The sequence below is a fragment of the Schistocerca cancellata genome, chromosome 2, assembly GCF_023864275.1.
Source record: "Schistocerca cancellata isolate TAMUIC-IGC-003103 chromosome 2, iqSchCanc2.1, whole genome shotgun sequence".
NCBI classification, from domain to species: domain Eukaryota; kingdom Metazoa; phylum Arthropoda; class Insecta; order Orthoptera; family Acrididae; genus Schistocerca; species Schistocerca cancellata.
In genome coordinates this window covers 613946448-613962587 of record NC_064627.1, presented here as the reverse complement: position 1 = coordinate 613962587, position 16140 = coordinate 613946448, and the positions used below count along the sequence as shown (strand labels likewise).

The 16140-nt window shown below is 40.4% G+C and overlaps 1 protein-coding gene across 6 annotated transcripts in view; it reads left to right on the top strand.

The window, feature by feature from the left end:
- Nucleotides 1-16140, top strand: part of LOC126162273 (uncharacterized) — a 321006-nt gene that overhangs the window by 140153 nt on the left and 164713 nt on the right. The window contains exon 1 of one of the 6 annotated variants that reach the window (XM_049918676.1): nt 465-570. The exons of the other annotated variants lie outside the window; for them this stretch is intronic. Within the exon in view, the coding sequence (XP_049774633.1) occupies nt 543-570 (28 nt within the window). The 5' untranslated portion in view covers nt 465-542. Of the gene's footprint in view, nt 1-464; nt 571-16140 lie in introns of those variants that run through there. 6 annotated transcript variants of the gene reach the window in all.

The window sequence follows — 16140 nt, the reverse complement described above, 5'->3', positions numbered from 1 at the left end:
ATACTTAAGCGTGTAGAACGCGAAACAATTATAAACGCAGCACAAAACAGAACCTTGCGTCTACAAACAATAAAAACTTCAGAGTTGAGTTTTATTAATATGAAACAGCATTATTAGCAATTTCCAGAAACTCACTGCGGATATGACGAGTGCTGCCCCTAACACGTGTATGAAATATCAACTCAGTTGTGTTGCTGAGCCGTGGCAGTTGATTTCCGTGGACACATGCCTTTTCGTTTGCTCGACTCTACTACAGCGATACACAAGTGAAAAGAAAGGAAAAAGAACAAAAACACGACCAGTATGGTCATCAGTATTTTTGACCGCTGTTAATGTAGTGGTGATAACTTTGACAAAGCGAACGATAACATACCCTTTCAAGTACAAGGAAAGTCAATGTGCTGCTAGTTGCTGCAACCACAGTTCATGGAACGGAAAATCAGAAGGGAAATTACGATAACATTCGATGATGCCATAGGGTGCTTAAACATATATAAATGAAAATATAACGCAGAGAGCAGTTATAGCTCTTGTCGAGTACAATGAAGGCTGCTCTGTTGCTTGTTGCTGGTAAGTATCGGCAGAATTTATAAACTTTCGTTCAACGTAAACCTCTTTTCTATTACCTACATTTTACATAATTTAAGATGTATTAATCCACTTGAGAAAACTTCTACAGTCGACAAAGAACAGTTAATTGCCGCAATTCACGAAGTAAAGTTCAGAATGCAAAGCAGCTTAGAGCGTTGAGAGTGCTCTAGGAAGATTTTTCATTTCCTTGCGCTCGCGAACGATGGTATTTCTCAGATACGTGACGAAAGGTGTTCGTGTTGTCTATTTGAAAAATTTCAGTGGTTGAGAGTAAGACCCAAGCAGTTACAAGTGTTAAGGTTCGCTGACTAGTTCTTATATTCCCATGAGAAGCAAACTGGGAATTCTAGTCAGCAATCGAAGGGAAGATTTGTAGTGCCACTTGCAGATGAAAATAATGCGAAGCATACTACAAAGGATGGTGGATTTTACAAGTTCGCAAACGAAGAGGGTAACGTAAGTTAGGAAGGGATGAAGAATATCAAACCAGTGGAATGACTGAGCCGTGAATATGGAATATAACTACGACTATTAGACTATGTGAGTAGTAATCTCTTATTGTACGCTGAGGGAATAGTAGTTTGTAACAAAGAATACCTGTAGATAATATACTATTGACATAAAAAATTAACTTTCAGGAAGAACTAGCACCTTGCCTTAAAAATTGGTAAGCAGAAAGCAGTTGTGGAAAACGAAACTGTCTGGAACCACGTGGCTGCTATGGTCGCAGGTTCGAATCCTGCCTCGAGCATGGATGTGTTTGATGTGTTTAGGTTAATTAGGTTTAAGTAGTTCTACGTCTAGGGCACTGATGACCTCAGAAGTTAAATCCCATAGTGCGTAGAGCCATTTGAACCATTTTTTGAAAACGAAACGCATCATATTTTATCACAATGTTTTATCATAGACAGTAGATAAGAAGTGCTAGTAAGCCCAGACCCTTCCTTGCATGATGTTCTAGGCTCTGCAAAACCTGATGGCCTGTTTCTAGTGATTATGTATTATTTACCTCCGGGAGTATTTTTCCGTTCAGTGTTTCACATAATTTCTTCGTTGAAAGTAAGTTAGTAAGGTGTGTTAGCCCCTCCGTAGGATGTTACAACTTTCTTAGATCAGCTAGATGGTTCTTAACAGGCCTCCCAACAGGGCAACAGACGTCTTTCATAGCGGACTACTTTGGTAACAGACGCTGCTCATTTTTGCAGCCGTCGTCAGCATGTAGAGAGTCACTGACTATGTTGCCGCGTGTTCCAAGTCAAGCACGACGTGAATTTTTTCTGCTTGGTGGGTTGCCTGTTCCGCTAGATCCGCCGTACTGTGGTACGTCCTCTCCAGTTTTACTAACGTTGAGGTGTCACTGTCGGTGAAAATGACACGTCCGCCTTTTTTTTGCCCTTGAGAACAACATCTTCATTCGCCCCAGAAACCGCTGACTATCTTCACCTCAGCTCCCACGTTGCTGACGAATTGGGTGCCTCTATCCTATTACCAAGCGACCATCTATTAGAACTGGACTGTACTGCATTTGTAGTCTGGATCATTGAATGATGAGCCCCACTCCAGGTCAAGGCATAATTCTTGGGGGCACAGACAATGTTCCTAACAATGGAAGAAGATGATATCAGCAAAACCACCAGACAATTAAAAAATGGCTCGTCGAACAAGGGAACCTCCCCTTCTCACCCCCCCCCCCCCTCCCACTCAGATTAAGTTATAAGTTGACACAGTGGATAGACCTTGAAAAACTGAACACAGATCTATCCAGAAAACAGGAAGAAGTTGTGTGGAACTATGAAAAAAATAGCAAAATATACCATCTGAGTTGTCCATGCCCAAGATGGGCAACATCAAGGATAGTGCGAGCTGAGGAGCGCCGTGGTCCTGTGGTTATAGTGACTAGCTGCGGAATGAGAGGTCCTTAGTTCCAGTCCTCCCTCGAGTGAAGAGTTTAATTTTTTATTTTCAGACAATTATTATCTGTCCGTCCGTCCGTCTCCAAAATTCCAGGACATGTTCAGATTTGCTTGAACATATGCAGGATGTGACGGTCTACACACTGAAAAATTTGAAAACGTTATAAACATATGTTTTGACAGAGCAAGGGAAAACTGTGCGACTGTGAAACTGATGCATTAATTTCTTGCAGTTTATGTGACACTCTTATGTTTTCATGACTTTTTTGGGAGTGATTATCACATCCACAAGAAAACCTAAATCGGGCAAGGTAGAAGAATCTTTTTACCCATTCGCCAAGTGTACAAGTTAGGTGGGTCGACAACATATTCCTGTCATGTGACGCACATGCTGTCGCCAGTGTCGTATAGAATATATCAGACGTCTTTTCCTGTGGAGGAATCGGTTGACCTATGACCTTGCGATCTAATGTTTTCAGTTCCCATTTGAGAGGCACGTCCTTTTGGTCTACTAATCGCGCGGTTTTGCGGTGCGGTCGCAAAACGCAGAAACTAAACTTATTACAGTGAACAGAGACGTCAATGAACGAACGGACAGATCATTACTTTGCGAAAATAAAGAAAGAAAACTTTTCACTGGAGGGAAGACTTGAACCAAGCACCTCTCATCCCGCAGCTGCTCATACCAACCACGGGACCACGGCGCTCCTGAGCACAGATTACCCTTCACGTTGCCTATCTTGTGCATGGACTACTCAGTTTGTATATTTGGCTTTTTTTTTTATAGTTCCACACAACTTCTTCCTGTTTTCTCGATTGATCTGTGTTCACTTTTTCAAGGCCTATCCACTGTGCCAACTTATATCTAAATCTGCAGGGGGTGCGATTGGGAGGTTCCCTTGTAAGCACTATAGGACTTAACATCTGAGGTTATCAGTCTCCTAGACTTCGAACTATGTAAACCTAACTAACCTAAGGACCGCACACACACCCATGCCCGAGGCAGGATTAAAACCTGCGAACGTAGCAGCCACGTGGTTCCGGACTGAAGCGCCTAGAACCGCTCGGCCACAGCGGGCGGCCCAAACAGTTACTCAGACAGACAGACAGACACACACAGACACAACTTCGGAAGTTAAATTTGTAGAATTAACACAGGAGTCCGGCAAGACGATGGGTTCTCACAGACTGACTTCAGTCTGGTCTTAGACAAGGTATGAGGGAGTGGGATAAAGAACGGCAAGAGAAAAACATGGAAGGAGTCCATCTAGGACATGGCAGAGAAAGTTTTGAGATTAAATATCTCTCTTTTGCTGACGATGTTTCAAAGGAGAAAACAGATGCAAAGATAATGAGGGAAACACTTCACAAAATTGCAGATTATACCTGATAACTAATATCGTATCAGAAAACGGAATACATTGAACATAGACACAGCATAGAAAAATAAGTACAAACAAAACACGGAAACATCAAAGTAGCTGATATGTTTCAGTATTTGTGAGAATGGACACAATCGAATGGGTCGGTAACACAAAAGGTAAAGAAAGATTAAAGAAAATGGAGTTAGCGTACATTCACCGAAAACTGGTAGAATAAAAGATCAGTATCATTTCAGACAAAAATTAACAGCTACGCTACATCAATTATACTGTAAGAAATTTACGAATCTGAATGCCGGATATGAACACACAGAAATCTTTTAGGAACACGCAAGAACAAGGATAACAACCGGACGAAGACGATAAGATGAATACAGAAACATAGAAGCATTCACACATACAATAAGAAGAAGGAGATTAAAGTCTTGCGATCAAATTTAGAGAATGAATGAAAATTAGCGAAAAAGGCTTTTATTTCATTTACAAATTAAAAGACACCACTAGATGGTTGGAGGAGACAAGAAAGGTTTCTAGAAGTTACCATACGGACTACGGAATGTTCCAGACTCATAATCAGTACTGCAAAATATCCTGTCCAACGACGAAATTCACTACGTCAAAGGATCATGTCAAATAAACAGAGGCAGGTCATCATCGAATGCACGAAGAAGTTCTGGGGACATAAAAAGACAAAGATTTTACCCTCGACTTAGGTTCTAAATGGTCTATAATTCACCAAACTTCAATAAAAAAATATATCAGTGTTAGGCACAGCCGTAGCAATTTTGTTACTGTTGCTAAATATTGATTTGACGATAAGCAGGCTGATCTCGTCCAGCACCTTCGTAAAACTCTCGCACTCACCGAACAAAAGGATCACTCTTCATTGTATTTTCTCTATCTTCTCAGTCTGTCCTACAGATTCAAGATGGGCGAGCAGTACACAGGAACATACAGAATGTTAGCCATCTCTTTCATGGACGAATTTTATTCCTTAAGAACTTCCCAATAAATCTCAAGACTTGCAGCTGCTTATCCTGCAGTCTGGTTTGTGCAGTTTTTCCACTTATCGCTTCGGACAATTACTCCTTGGTATTACCTCGTTCCAGTGAATCTTCGCCAATAGTTTAACTTGATTGTTGTGGGTTTCCCCACGTGTTTAAGCGCAGTGCTTTATTATTAATTACGTTCAGGGTAGACTTCCAGCACCTCCACCTATCATCGATCCTCTGCAGATTTCGAATTTCCTACAGTCTTCTGACGTAGCAACCTCGCTACAGACAACAGTGTCGTCCGCGATATATCTTATGGACCTTCCGTCGTCATCACAAGATCATCAATATACAGTGTTAAAGAAAGTATTCCATGTTTTGAGAAACTATTGTATGGTTCGAAACAAAGAAAGGAAAAGATACAGTAACTATCTAAAATGCATACCTCATTAGGAATGAACACTTGTTCATCTCCGCTATTCTGAAGCTTATCTCGTCTACTGTAAGCTGTTTGTTAAATCGCATCATTCACAGAATGCAGTTAACATTTGGGTAAACAAATGGGACCACCTTACATCGTTGTTGAGTAACAACACACAACTGACATATAGTCACCTATGTGTAAAACTGCTGTTCCACAATTAACAGAAACAAGACATATAATACGAAAACCAATGCATACCGATAGCGCATACCGATAGAATTTAGACAATTGCAAACCAATTGTTAGCGGACTAATGTTTACTGTGTCCAATAACGATAGAAATAAAAAAAATGGTGAAAAGTTATAGTCTTACTGTAGTTAGCAGTAATTATGTATCCCAGAATTGTTTGAATGAATGTAGAAATCAGAAGAAAAGTTTCTCCTACTCCAAAAGGAGTGAAAGTTGCATTTGGTAAATAGCTAATGTCACTGAATTCACACAAATACTCGACATGAAAGTTAATGCGGCAAATAAACAAAATACACTCGCGCGAACTTGGATAAACGTGGGCCACACTACTCTCTTCATTAATTCTAAAAGCCTTCTTGCGTCCATGTACTATGCTTGTACATGTGCTCGCACACTTTTATTTTGTCTTCCCACTTATTATAACGCCATTTACCCCACAATATCCATTTGGCATTTGCGCGCCAACACACGCGTCTGCAACACAGGACAGATGCTTCACAAGTAATCTCTGCCGGCTCTCTCGTCCAACGATATTATTGTTACATGAAATGAATGCCTTGTTTCGTGCAAATATAATATCCGTGACATTGCCAGAGTATATACTACAACGAATTGACATTATTATTCCTTATTTATTCATCCAACATGTATTACATTTCCATACGATCTGATTTATGAGGAAATACATAAGCACATGTTGTTTCAGAAATGGTTTTTCAAGTCATGAAATAAAGTAGCTGCCAAATACGTGAGGCAATGTGTTGTAGTTTGTCAAGCTATTACGTACGACCTGCATTAGTGTCCCATCTATAAAGGAGGTTGTAACCTCCCCCTCACTTACCGACCTTAATGACAGTGAAAGATGAAACCGCGTGTACCTAATGGGAGTTTTGGAAAAGCAATCGTCACCGAAGTTAAGCTGTCGGTAAGGAGGGAGGAAAGGGTTACATCTAAATGAAAGGAAATGTGCTAATGAAACTGGTGGGAATTAATTTTGAAAAGGGGTAAAGTTAATAAAGAAAGTAAATGTGCAGCCGTTACGTTAACAATTAACTAGCGGTAATTAGGTATTTGAGATTTGGGGGAAATCACGGTCGCCAGTCCTAAGGACAATTACTATAGTAACTGAAAAAGAAAGGTTATTTCACATATAATTAGCACTAGAAGCGTGGCAACTGAAGGTTGACACGTGTAGTGTGAAAACTGAAAGTTTGTCAGAAGTAATAAATTTCGCTACACCCTGACTTAATTTAGCAAAAGAATTAATAAAACCGAAAAATCGAAAGTTAATTTAGTGACTGAAGTTAATAGTGAGCTTTCTTTCTGAAGCGCATCGAAATTAAGTAAAATACGGTTAGTCTTGGACTACCTCAACAATCATTTCTAAAGCTACTTGAATCTACGCAATTTAGAAATAAGAGATTTAACTTTGAACTTGAATTAAATGATTCTGAACAATTAGCAATAGTAAATTTTAGTACGTACCAAGCTGAGCTGCAGTCACAGGTACGCTAAAATATGCTAACAAAACTCGCACTCTTAATTTGTGCTTATGTAATCTGAATATTGTAGCCAGCTAACTGAACTTTGAAATTAAAGCAGTGAAATAGAATTAGCTATATTACTTTAGTGCTGGCGTTTAAATTTCAACGACACTCGGGTTCATTTCGGAAAAGGAAGGGACCCTGCTTGGTAATGCAATTGGGACAATGAGCAACAAAGGTTCATGCTAAGTAGCTGTTATTATAGTTACGAAAATGGTACAGTTTGAAAAGCTGAGGTCTGCCATACAGTTCTAAAACTTTACTTGCTTCCAGTCTTCCTTGATGGTTGATTGAAGGTTTGAAGCCGTCGATCGAGGAGGTGGCGACAGTCACTCATTGTCGGCCGTCGCTGTTGCAGAAGCTGGATGTTGGCGCGCCTTCTTCTCGACACGGTCACCAGACGAAACGGGCTCTTGATGTGCGCTAGTTAATGTTTCCCGTCCGCGACACCATGTCAGAAACTATCATCGCAAGTCGAGCGCAATTACATGCTGCCAAACCCCGAAAGCGCGGCAACTCGCGGGAGCGTCACACAACACACCTGCTCCACTCGCTACTCCAGCCAGACCCCTTCTCCCAGCCCGCGCTCCACGCGGCAGAGTTAACACTACCAAAGATCCTACACACTTTGATTCTTCACACGACCTATCGACGTAATCGTTCGATAGCAGTTTTCCCTAGGCAAGACCCAGCGTAAAAATACAAATAATATTTACGAAACAAACCAATTATACATCGACATAAATGCATAAATATATATATATATATATATATACACAGTAAACAATTACAATACACGAAGAGACAGAAATGTCATATCTTGAGGTAACAAAGCAAGGAAAAAAAATAGTACAATAGATGGAAATAGGAGGATATGCATTTCCGGCGTTACAAGGTGATCAAAATGAAGTTTGGTATTTGCTTTGTGAAATAGTAGGCTTCCCTTTTCTCGCTGATGCACCTACCCTAAAACGTGTATATGATTTATAGTGTCAAGAAGTGGTCGAGCTGAAAGTATACATCTTAGGGCCCATGTCTTCTGGACATTTTGCTTACGTTTTCATGCAAACTATCACCTCCCAGAGTATGGAATCCTAATGTTAGATCGTGTATATTGTGAACAGATACAGGCATATCACAGCTCGCTGTGGTTCCCTTGAAGTTATCCTTCCGACTGTAAATTTTCTTTTATTGAGAGAGATATGTTGAGTTATATCGGCAGTGAATTACCTAATAAAATCATAAATCTGGTCCGATACTCAGTATTCTCGTACATTATCCGCTAAATGACATTTCGGAACTGTATCGAATTACTTTCGGAATAATTCAAGGAACAAGGCATCGATGTGGGCTACATTGAGCACACTATGATTCACAGCTGATGAGTATCGCAAGATTTCTGTTTGCAGAATCCATTTGGTTTCTAGTGGATGAGACGTTCGTCCTTTAAAAATGTCATCATCCGTGTGTATAAAGGGGGTTAATTTATTCTGCAACGTCAACGAGCAGGCTTTCAATCATGTGTGATATTTTTTCAAATTGTCTTGAATGCTTCGTCGCTCCTTTGACCTACAATTAACTGCTGCTAGAAGGGGAGAAAGACACGACCTTATCGACATCTTCTCAGATCCAGATACTTTTCCACTACTGAATAATTTTAGTTTATATTGTTCTGTCAGTTACATCAATGTCGAACAGCTGGGTATTCAGAAACAACTGAGCGAAACATCCTTCCGTGGTGAAACAGTTTCGCAAAAGCTATATCAGTAATTCGACCTTCTCTCCATGATCTGTCTTGATGGTGCCAGTAGGGTGAATGAGTGACTGAATAAGTGTTATAGATTTATATACTGTACCAATAATTGTTAAGATTCTTGGTAAGATCGGCTAGTGACTGTAATCTCATGACTCCTTTCAGTTCTTGTTTTTTAATAAGGTACCGAAGTCACATAAATGTGTATCGAAGCTCTTATTGTATTGACAGCAACTTAGTAACATATCACTCGAACCATGACGGGTCTTTGCATTTCACTGATACCTTACTCGGCACGTACAGTTCTACGATACCGTTTCCAATGGTTGTAGAATTGATCATTTTGTGTCTCACATCTTTGTAAATAGTGAAGCTGAATTTTCGATCTTGACAGCCGAAATACTCTGCAGTTTATTTCCTGATATTATTGCTCCAGTAACGTTCTTTTGACACCAGTTTTCATTGAATTTGTAACAGCCGTATGTTCACTGATCTTCTCTTCCGTGTTAGCCGATTCGCGAACTTTACGTCTGCTACCAGATCATGTAAGAATTTCCCTATGAATCGCTTCTGTTAACTAAACTGCTGGAGGTATTTCTCAGAAACGACGTCCAGAACAGTCTCATGCAAATCCTGCCTGTAGCAACTGTTTTAAGCGCATGACTCAACCATTTAATAGCTATATGAATGTTGATAGTTAGTGACCGGCGTTGCAATTCTTTTACACTTGAGAAGTATGGAAATATTACGCTGAGTGATACACACTGGGACGCGCACGCAACACCACTTATAGAAATGGTAAAAAGAGTAATCCCGCTTTAATTACTATCAATAAAGTTACTACACCAATTACGTTTTGCTGACGTAGCACTACATATTTCGGGATTTTTTTCCGTCTTAGACTGTTGTAGGAAGGAACGTAGGTTTTAGATCATCTGTCTTCGTGTGTGTTATTCTCTGGCTTTTCCCATGCGGTCGTCTTTTCATGTCTTCATTGCAATCAAGTAATTTTCGAATGTATGGTCCTGGGTCCTAGGATAATGTTTTCGGAATATCTTCTAATGCATATCATGTCACTTTCAAAATCCAGAGATTGACACGTACCTAACTCAGCATTCACAGTGTTTGTCTAACTTAAATCGTAACATAAGACTTCGAGTTCTTCGTTGCCACTATGAAATGTTTTGGTGTGTTGATTGACAAATTTTTTTTATATGTTACGTTTCAGGCGTTTTTTAAAAACTATAAGAATCACTTAGAAACGTAATAGGTACTGCGATAATGAACCGCAATGAATAATGCATTTCAGGTAACTAAATAAAGTGCTTCCAAAAGAATTAAAGAAAGGCGGAGATAACCGAAGGCAGAACCATACAAAACTATGATAAACAATAAGTAGCATAAACGAAAGGACTAAGAAGAATCATGTAACAATCACAAAGTCAAATGCAGACCACATAATAGACGCTGTAGTAGAAAGCGAGCACAATGAAAACTCTCTTATATTATTTACAGAAAACAATGTAATGTAATTGACAACAAGTATTGAAAGAAACAGTTGCGAAATAAAATCAAACTGCATTTACACGGAACACATTTCTTGATCACAGTGTATAAAGAGAAGTACATGAGCCCTAAAGCTACCATATTAAGTTCTCATCGCAAAAAACACGAGGATTCATGTCCAGTCGTATCAAGAACAAGCTACAGATCCAACCGTGAGAGGGTGCATTGCCTTTTTGGTAGATGCTATCGTGCCAAAGAGAAATAGACTGTGTGGAGGGGTGGACATGGTCGCCAAGCAGCAAAACATGCTAATGTTGATAATTATTCCTTCCAGAATGACGAAATTACCCATGAGAATACATTTCCCAGACCATAACGCTGCCCGCATCTCGTGGTCGTGCGGTAGCGTTCTCGCTTCCCATGCCCTGGTTCCCGGGTTCGATTCCCGGCGGGGTCAGGGATTTTCTCTGCCTCGTGATGGCTGGGTGTTGTGTGCTGATCTTAGGTTAGTTAGGTTTAAGTAGTTCTAAGTTCTAGGGGACTGATGGCCATAGATGTTAAGTCCCATAGTGCTCAGAGCCATTTGAACCATTTGAACCATAACGCTCCCTCACTCTCGTAGCAGGATGTTGGCCTTGAGACGTGCCACGCCGTGCACGCCAAGTGCCATATAACTGATGGAGCATAAAACATCATTTATCTGAAACGGCCGCTCAAAGTAGGTCAAGTTACGGTACTGGAGCGCAAATTCAAGCGTTCGTCGCCGATGAACGACTGCCTTCGTGAGCGCACGAATTAGGCACCTACTGAGGACGATGATACATAGCAACTTTCACTGGATGATCATTGAGCAGACACTGTTGGTAGCCCCTCGGTTCATCTGGGCGGTCAGTTGCTCAACAGTTGCATGTCTGTTCACCCATACACATCTCCATAGCTGTCGTTCACATGCACTATCCTCCGCGTCTCCCTGGCACACTTTATAGAGCCTCCACGGCTAATACTGAGCCCTACCGTCTGTGGGTGGTTATCAGACGTTGGCGCCGAACAACGGCGGCGGTCACATTAATGTGATGGAACCGTGTATGTACTAGTATCATCGACTTAACCTAGGTAGCGAAATAACTCTGTCTCCATCGTATAATATGTGGAAGATCATAACAAATAAGTGAGGCTGTCCACGCAAGGCTGTTACTACTTTGCCCCTAACTATAGTATGAAATATATCAGAAAACCAAACAAATAATAATGGTACCTGTAAATCTTTTCACGCAAGTGATTTTCAGAGGACGTTACAGGAACTGTGTTATAATAGGTTTCGTTCTTTACCTTGACGAGGAGGGAAAAACTGTTACAGAGACATCCAATTGGAGGTATTAGTTCTTTTCAGTCAAATACCAGTTATATGATCATAAGGAGAAGGGCTTACAGATTTTTCAATACTCTCCTTCTCTACTACAAAGGAGAGAGCGGGCTGTTTGCTGTCAGAACCAAAGAACAGCCCAACTTTTTCAGCCAAATATCTGGCTAGGTTTTAGTGGGGAAGAGACAGTCCCAACTACATATTTCTAGGAGACAATTTATAGCTCCGGCATTTGCCTTGCTAGAAGGTAACCCCTTCAAGAGACAAGTGAGGAAAGAGCAAATATTTTCCATTTAACTGTGAGATAACAACAAACCAACAAGAACTGGAGAGGATACTGTATTTGCTTATTTATCCAGGAAGTTAATATCGAAAATTTGTCCGACATCATGAAACCGTGCTTGTCACTGTTGATGCTCTCTTTTTTATTTTCAGGGAATTGCAGACTGTTCCAGTAGTGATCCATTTTTGCCCTGTACAGCATTACCAATTACCAGACGAGATGTTAGGTGGGCGGATGGAGTTCGAATACCGAGCATTTGGGGGTAATTTCCTGTTCCAGCACTTGAATTCAGCCAAGGAGCTTACGAAAGACTTTCTCTACAAGTGAGGATATGTCGTTTGTTGCTGGTGCAGGCGATACAGGCGATAATTCGCTCGAGATTGACACTCCCAGTCGCAGTGGCAAGAGTATTCTACTTTCGTCGAACGGATTTCATCTGCGAGATTCGCCTTGGCCATGGGGACTCTGTGGTGCACGACACTATTGTTTGATAGATCAAGTTAATGACGACTAGAGTGACGTACCGGGTGATCAAGAAGTCAGTATAAATTTGAAAACTTAGTAAACCACCCAATAATGTAGATAGAGAGGTAAAAATTGACACATGTGCTTGGAATGACATGAGGTTTTATTAGAACAAAAAAAAGATACCTCATATTGCTAGAGATCTCTTGCGGGTGTCGTTTGGTGATGCTCGTGTGGTCAGCCGCCACTTTCGTCATGCTTGACCTCCCAGGTCCCCAGACCTCAGTCCGTGCGATTATTGGCTTTGGGGTTACGTGAAGTGGCAAGTGTATCATGATCGACCGACATCTCTAGGGATGCTGAAAGACAACATCCGACGCCATTGCCTCACCATAACTCCGGACATGCTTTATAGTGCTGTTCAAAACATTATTCCTCGTCTACAGCTATTGTTGAGGAATGATGGTGGACATATTGAGCATTTCCTGTAAAGAAAATCATCTTTGTTTGACAGAAACTTGGTAACATATCACTCGAACCATGACGGGTCTTTGCATTTCACTGATACCTTACTCGGCACGTACAGTTCTACGATACCGTTTCCAATGGTTGTAGAATTGATCATTTTGTGTCTCACATCTTTGTAAATAGTGAAGCTGAATTTTCGATCTTGACAGACGAAATACTCTGCAGTTTATTTCCTGATATTATTGCTCCAGTAACGTTCTTTTGACACCAGTTTTCATTGAATTTGTAACAGCCGTATGTTCACTGATCTTCTCTTCCATGTTAGCCGATTCGCGAACTTTACGTCTGCTACCAGATCATGTAAGAATTTCCCTATGAATCACTTCTGTTAACTAAACTGCTGGAGGTATTTCTCAGAAACGACGTCCAGCACAGTCTCATGCAAATCCTGCCTGTAGCAACTGCTTTAAGCGCAGGACTCAAACATTTAATAGCTATATGAATGTTGATAGTTAGTGACCGGCGTTGCAATTCTTTTACACTTGAGAAGTATGGAAATATTACGCTGAGTGATACACACTGGGACGCGCACCAACACCTCTTGTAGAAATGGTAAAAAGAGTAATCCCGCTTTAATTACTATCAATAAAGTTATTACACCAATTACGTTTTGCTGACGTTGCATTACATATTTCGGGATTTTTTTCCGCCTTAGACTGTTGTAGGAAGGAACGTAGGTTTTAGATCATCTGTCTTCGTGTGTGTTACTCTGTGGCTTTTCCCATGCTGTCGTCTTTTTACGTCTTCATTGCAATCAAAGAATTTTCGAATGTATGGTCTGCGGTTCTAGATTAATGTTTTCGGAATGCATATCATGTCACTTTCAAAATCCAGGGATTGACACGTACCTAACTCTGCATTCACAGTGTTTGTGTAACTTAAATCGTAACATAAGACTTCGAGTTCTTCGTTGCCACTATGAAATGTTTTGGTGTGTTGATTGACAAATTTTTTTATGTGTTACGTTTCAGATGTTTTTTGAAAACTGTAAGAGTTACTTAGGAACGTAATAGGTACTGCAATAATGAATCGCAATGAATAATGCATTTCAAGTCACTAAATAAAGTGCTTCCAAAAAAAAGACACCTCATATTGCTAGAGATCTCTTGCGCGTGTCGTTTGGTGATGCTCGTGTGCTCAGCCGCCACTTTCGTCATGCTTGACCTCCTAGGTCCCAGGTCCCAGTCCGTGCGATTATTGGCTTTGCGGTTACCTGAAGTGGCAAGTGTATCGTGATCGACCGACATCTATAGGGATGCTGAAAGACAACATCCGACGCCATTGCCTCACCATAACTCCGGACATGCTTTATAGCGCTGTTCAAAACATTATTCCTCGACTACAGCTATTGTTGAGGAATGATGGTGGACATATTGAGCATTTCCTGTAAAGAACATCATATTTGCTTTGTCTTACTTTGTTACGGTAAATATTGCTATTCTGATCAGATGAAGCGCCATCTGTCGGGTATTTTTTGAACGTTTGTATTTTTTTGGTTCTAATAAAACCCCATGTCATTCCAAGCATGTGTGTCAATTTGTACCTCTCTATCCACATTACTCCGGGATTTATTCAGTTTTCAAATTTATACTGCCTTTTTGATCACCCAGTATATGCTCCGATGTAATGGTTCTAATTCCGTGTAATTAAAATAATCCATGAGATGCGATTAGATAGTGAACAAGGTTGCAATATTGGGTCGATATTCTTGGGTCGAGTCGTACATCCTTCATTTTTTAGCATTAGCTAAGCTCTATAAAAATATATTTGCTAAATTTACCTATGCATCACTGAGTAACGTGAACTTAAAACAAATATAAAATGTATTGAAATAAATATTTAAACATGGTGAATGAACGTTAGTCTCCTGAATAACTGATGTAGCAAACATAAAAACGCTTATACTACAACGAACTGATAATTTATTCGGCCAGTTAAATAGCTTCACGGAGATCCTTCAAGTAGTGCTTAACCATGAAACCAAATTACAAACATTATCCAATTCCCTAAAGTTTGCATGGTTCTGTACTTTAGAGTTCGTAATTTCCTATTTATTTATTAAAGGGCGATGGTCAGTGGAACACATAGTCTCCTGTCATCGATTAAACACAAAATACTCCTCAGTTCGTAAATAATTATAGTTGACTAAAGAGTTCAACATATCAGAATTCGTGTAATCATGAGTAGATGTGATAACTTTAATAATAATCAATAATAATTACAAATTAGTTGTGATGCAGTACCAGTTATATCCCACTTTTCACATCATCTACGTCTTCAGCATCGGGGACCATATCATTTTAGACACACTGCCCCACTCGTCACCCAGAGGAAAGGGATGATTTGTGAGCGCCCCTTCATCACTTGTCACCTCAGCAATATGTGCTCAAAGAGCTTCTCACCCTCTCCTCTGAGTCATATCAGGCTACACCTCTGGGCAAGGATTATTTGACTCTTATCGGACATTTTACGATCCCATGATCACATTCCCCTTCCCTGTCCGTCTACAGTCAATGAATGTCAAGAGTAGTTATCCTCCTGGTTCCCTCAGATACATGAAGTCCAGTATGGCCAACACTATGACATCATAACCTAAAATTGTAGATACAATAAGGTGAACTCATTCACATCACAAATTCAGTGGAACTAACTGTCGAAGTCAACAATATCGCAATAGGTCTAAGCTGTGATGTCACAACAAGTTCCCCTTCTGCCCGAAAGAAATGCTGCACCTAATGACTACCCACATTATACAGTTGTGAGAGATGTGGTTTGATTTACAAGCCCACATATACATGATGAGTGTGCGATTCATGTTACATATGTCACCAGTTTACCGAAGGTAAGGCATGGAGAACGTCATCCTGCAGTCATGTACGGTGTAGGTGCGGAGAATATGGTGATCTGGCAGGTTTACATAAATGAAAATATGTAAAACATTACAATTTTTCTTTAGTGTTAAAGATATATAGATATAGTGATTTTACAGGTAATATCGCCTGCCTTCCGCATAATTTAGCTCTCAGCTCACCCGTTCCACGCATGGAAGAAAACCACCGATATCTTGTCACTAGCCGCTTGCTCTCCGGCAGCCAAGTGGCTACCGAATGTGGCTTAGTCGCATGTACAAGTGTCGGCCTCTCAGC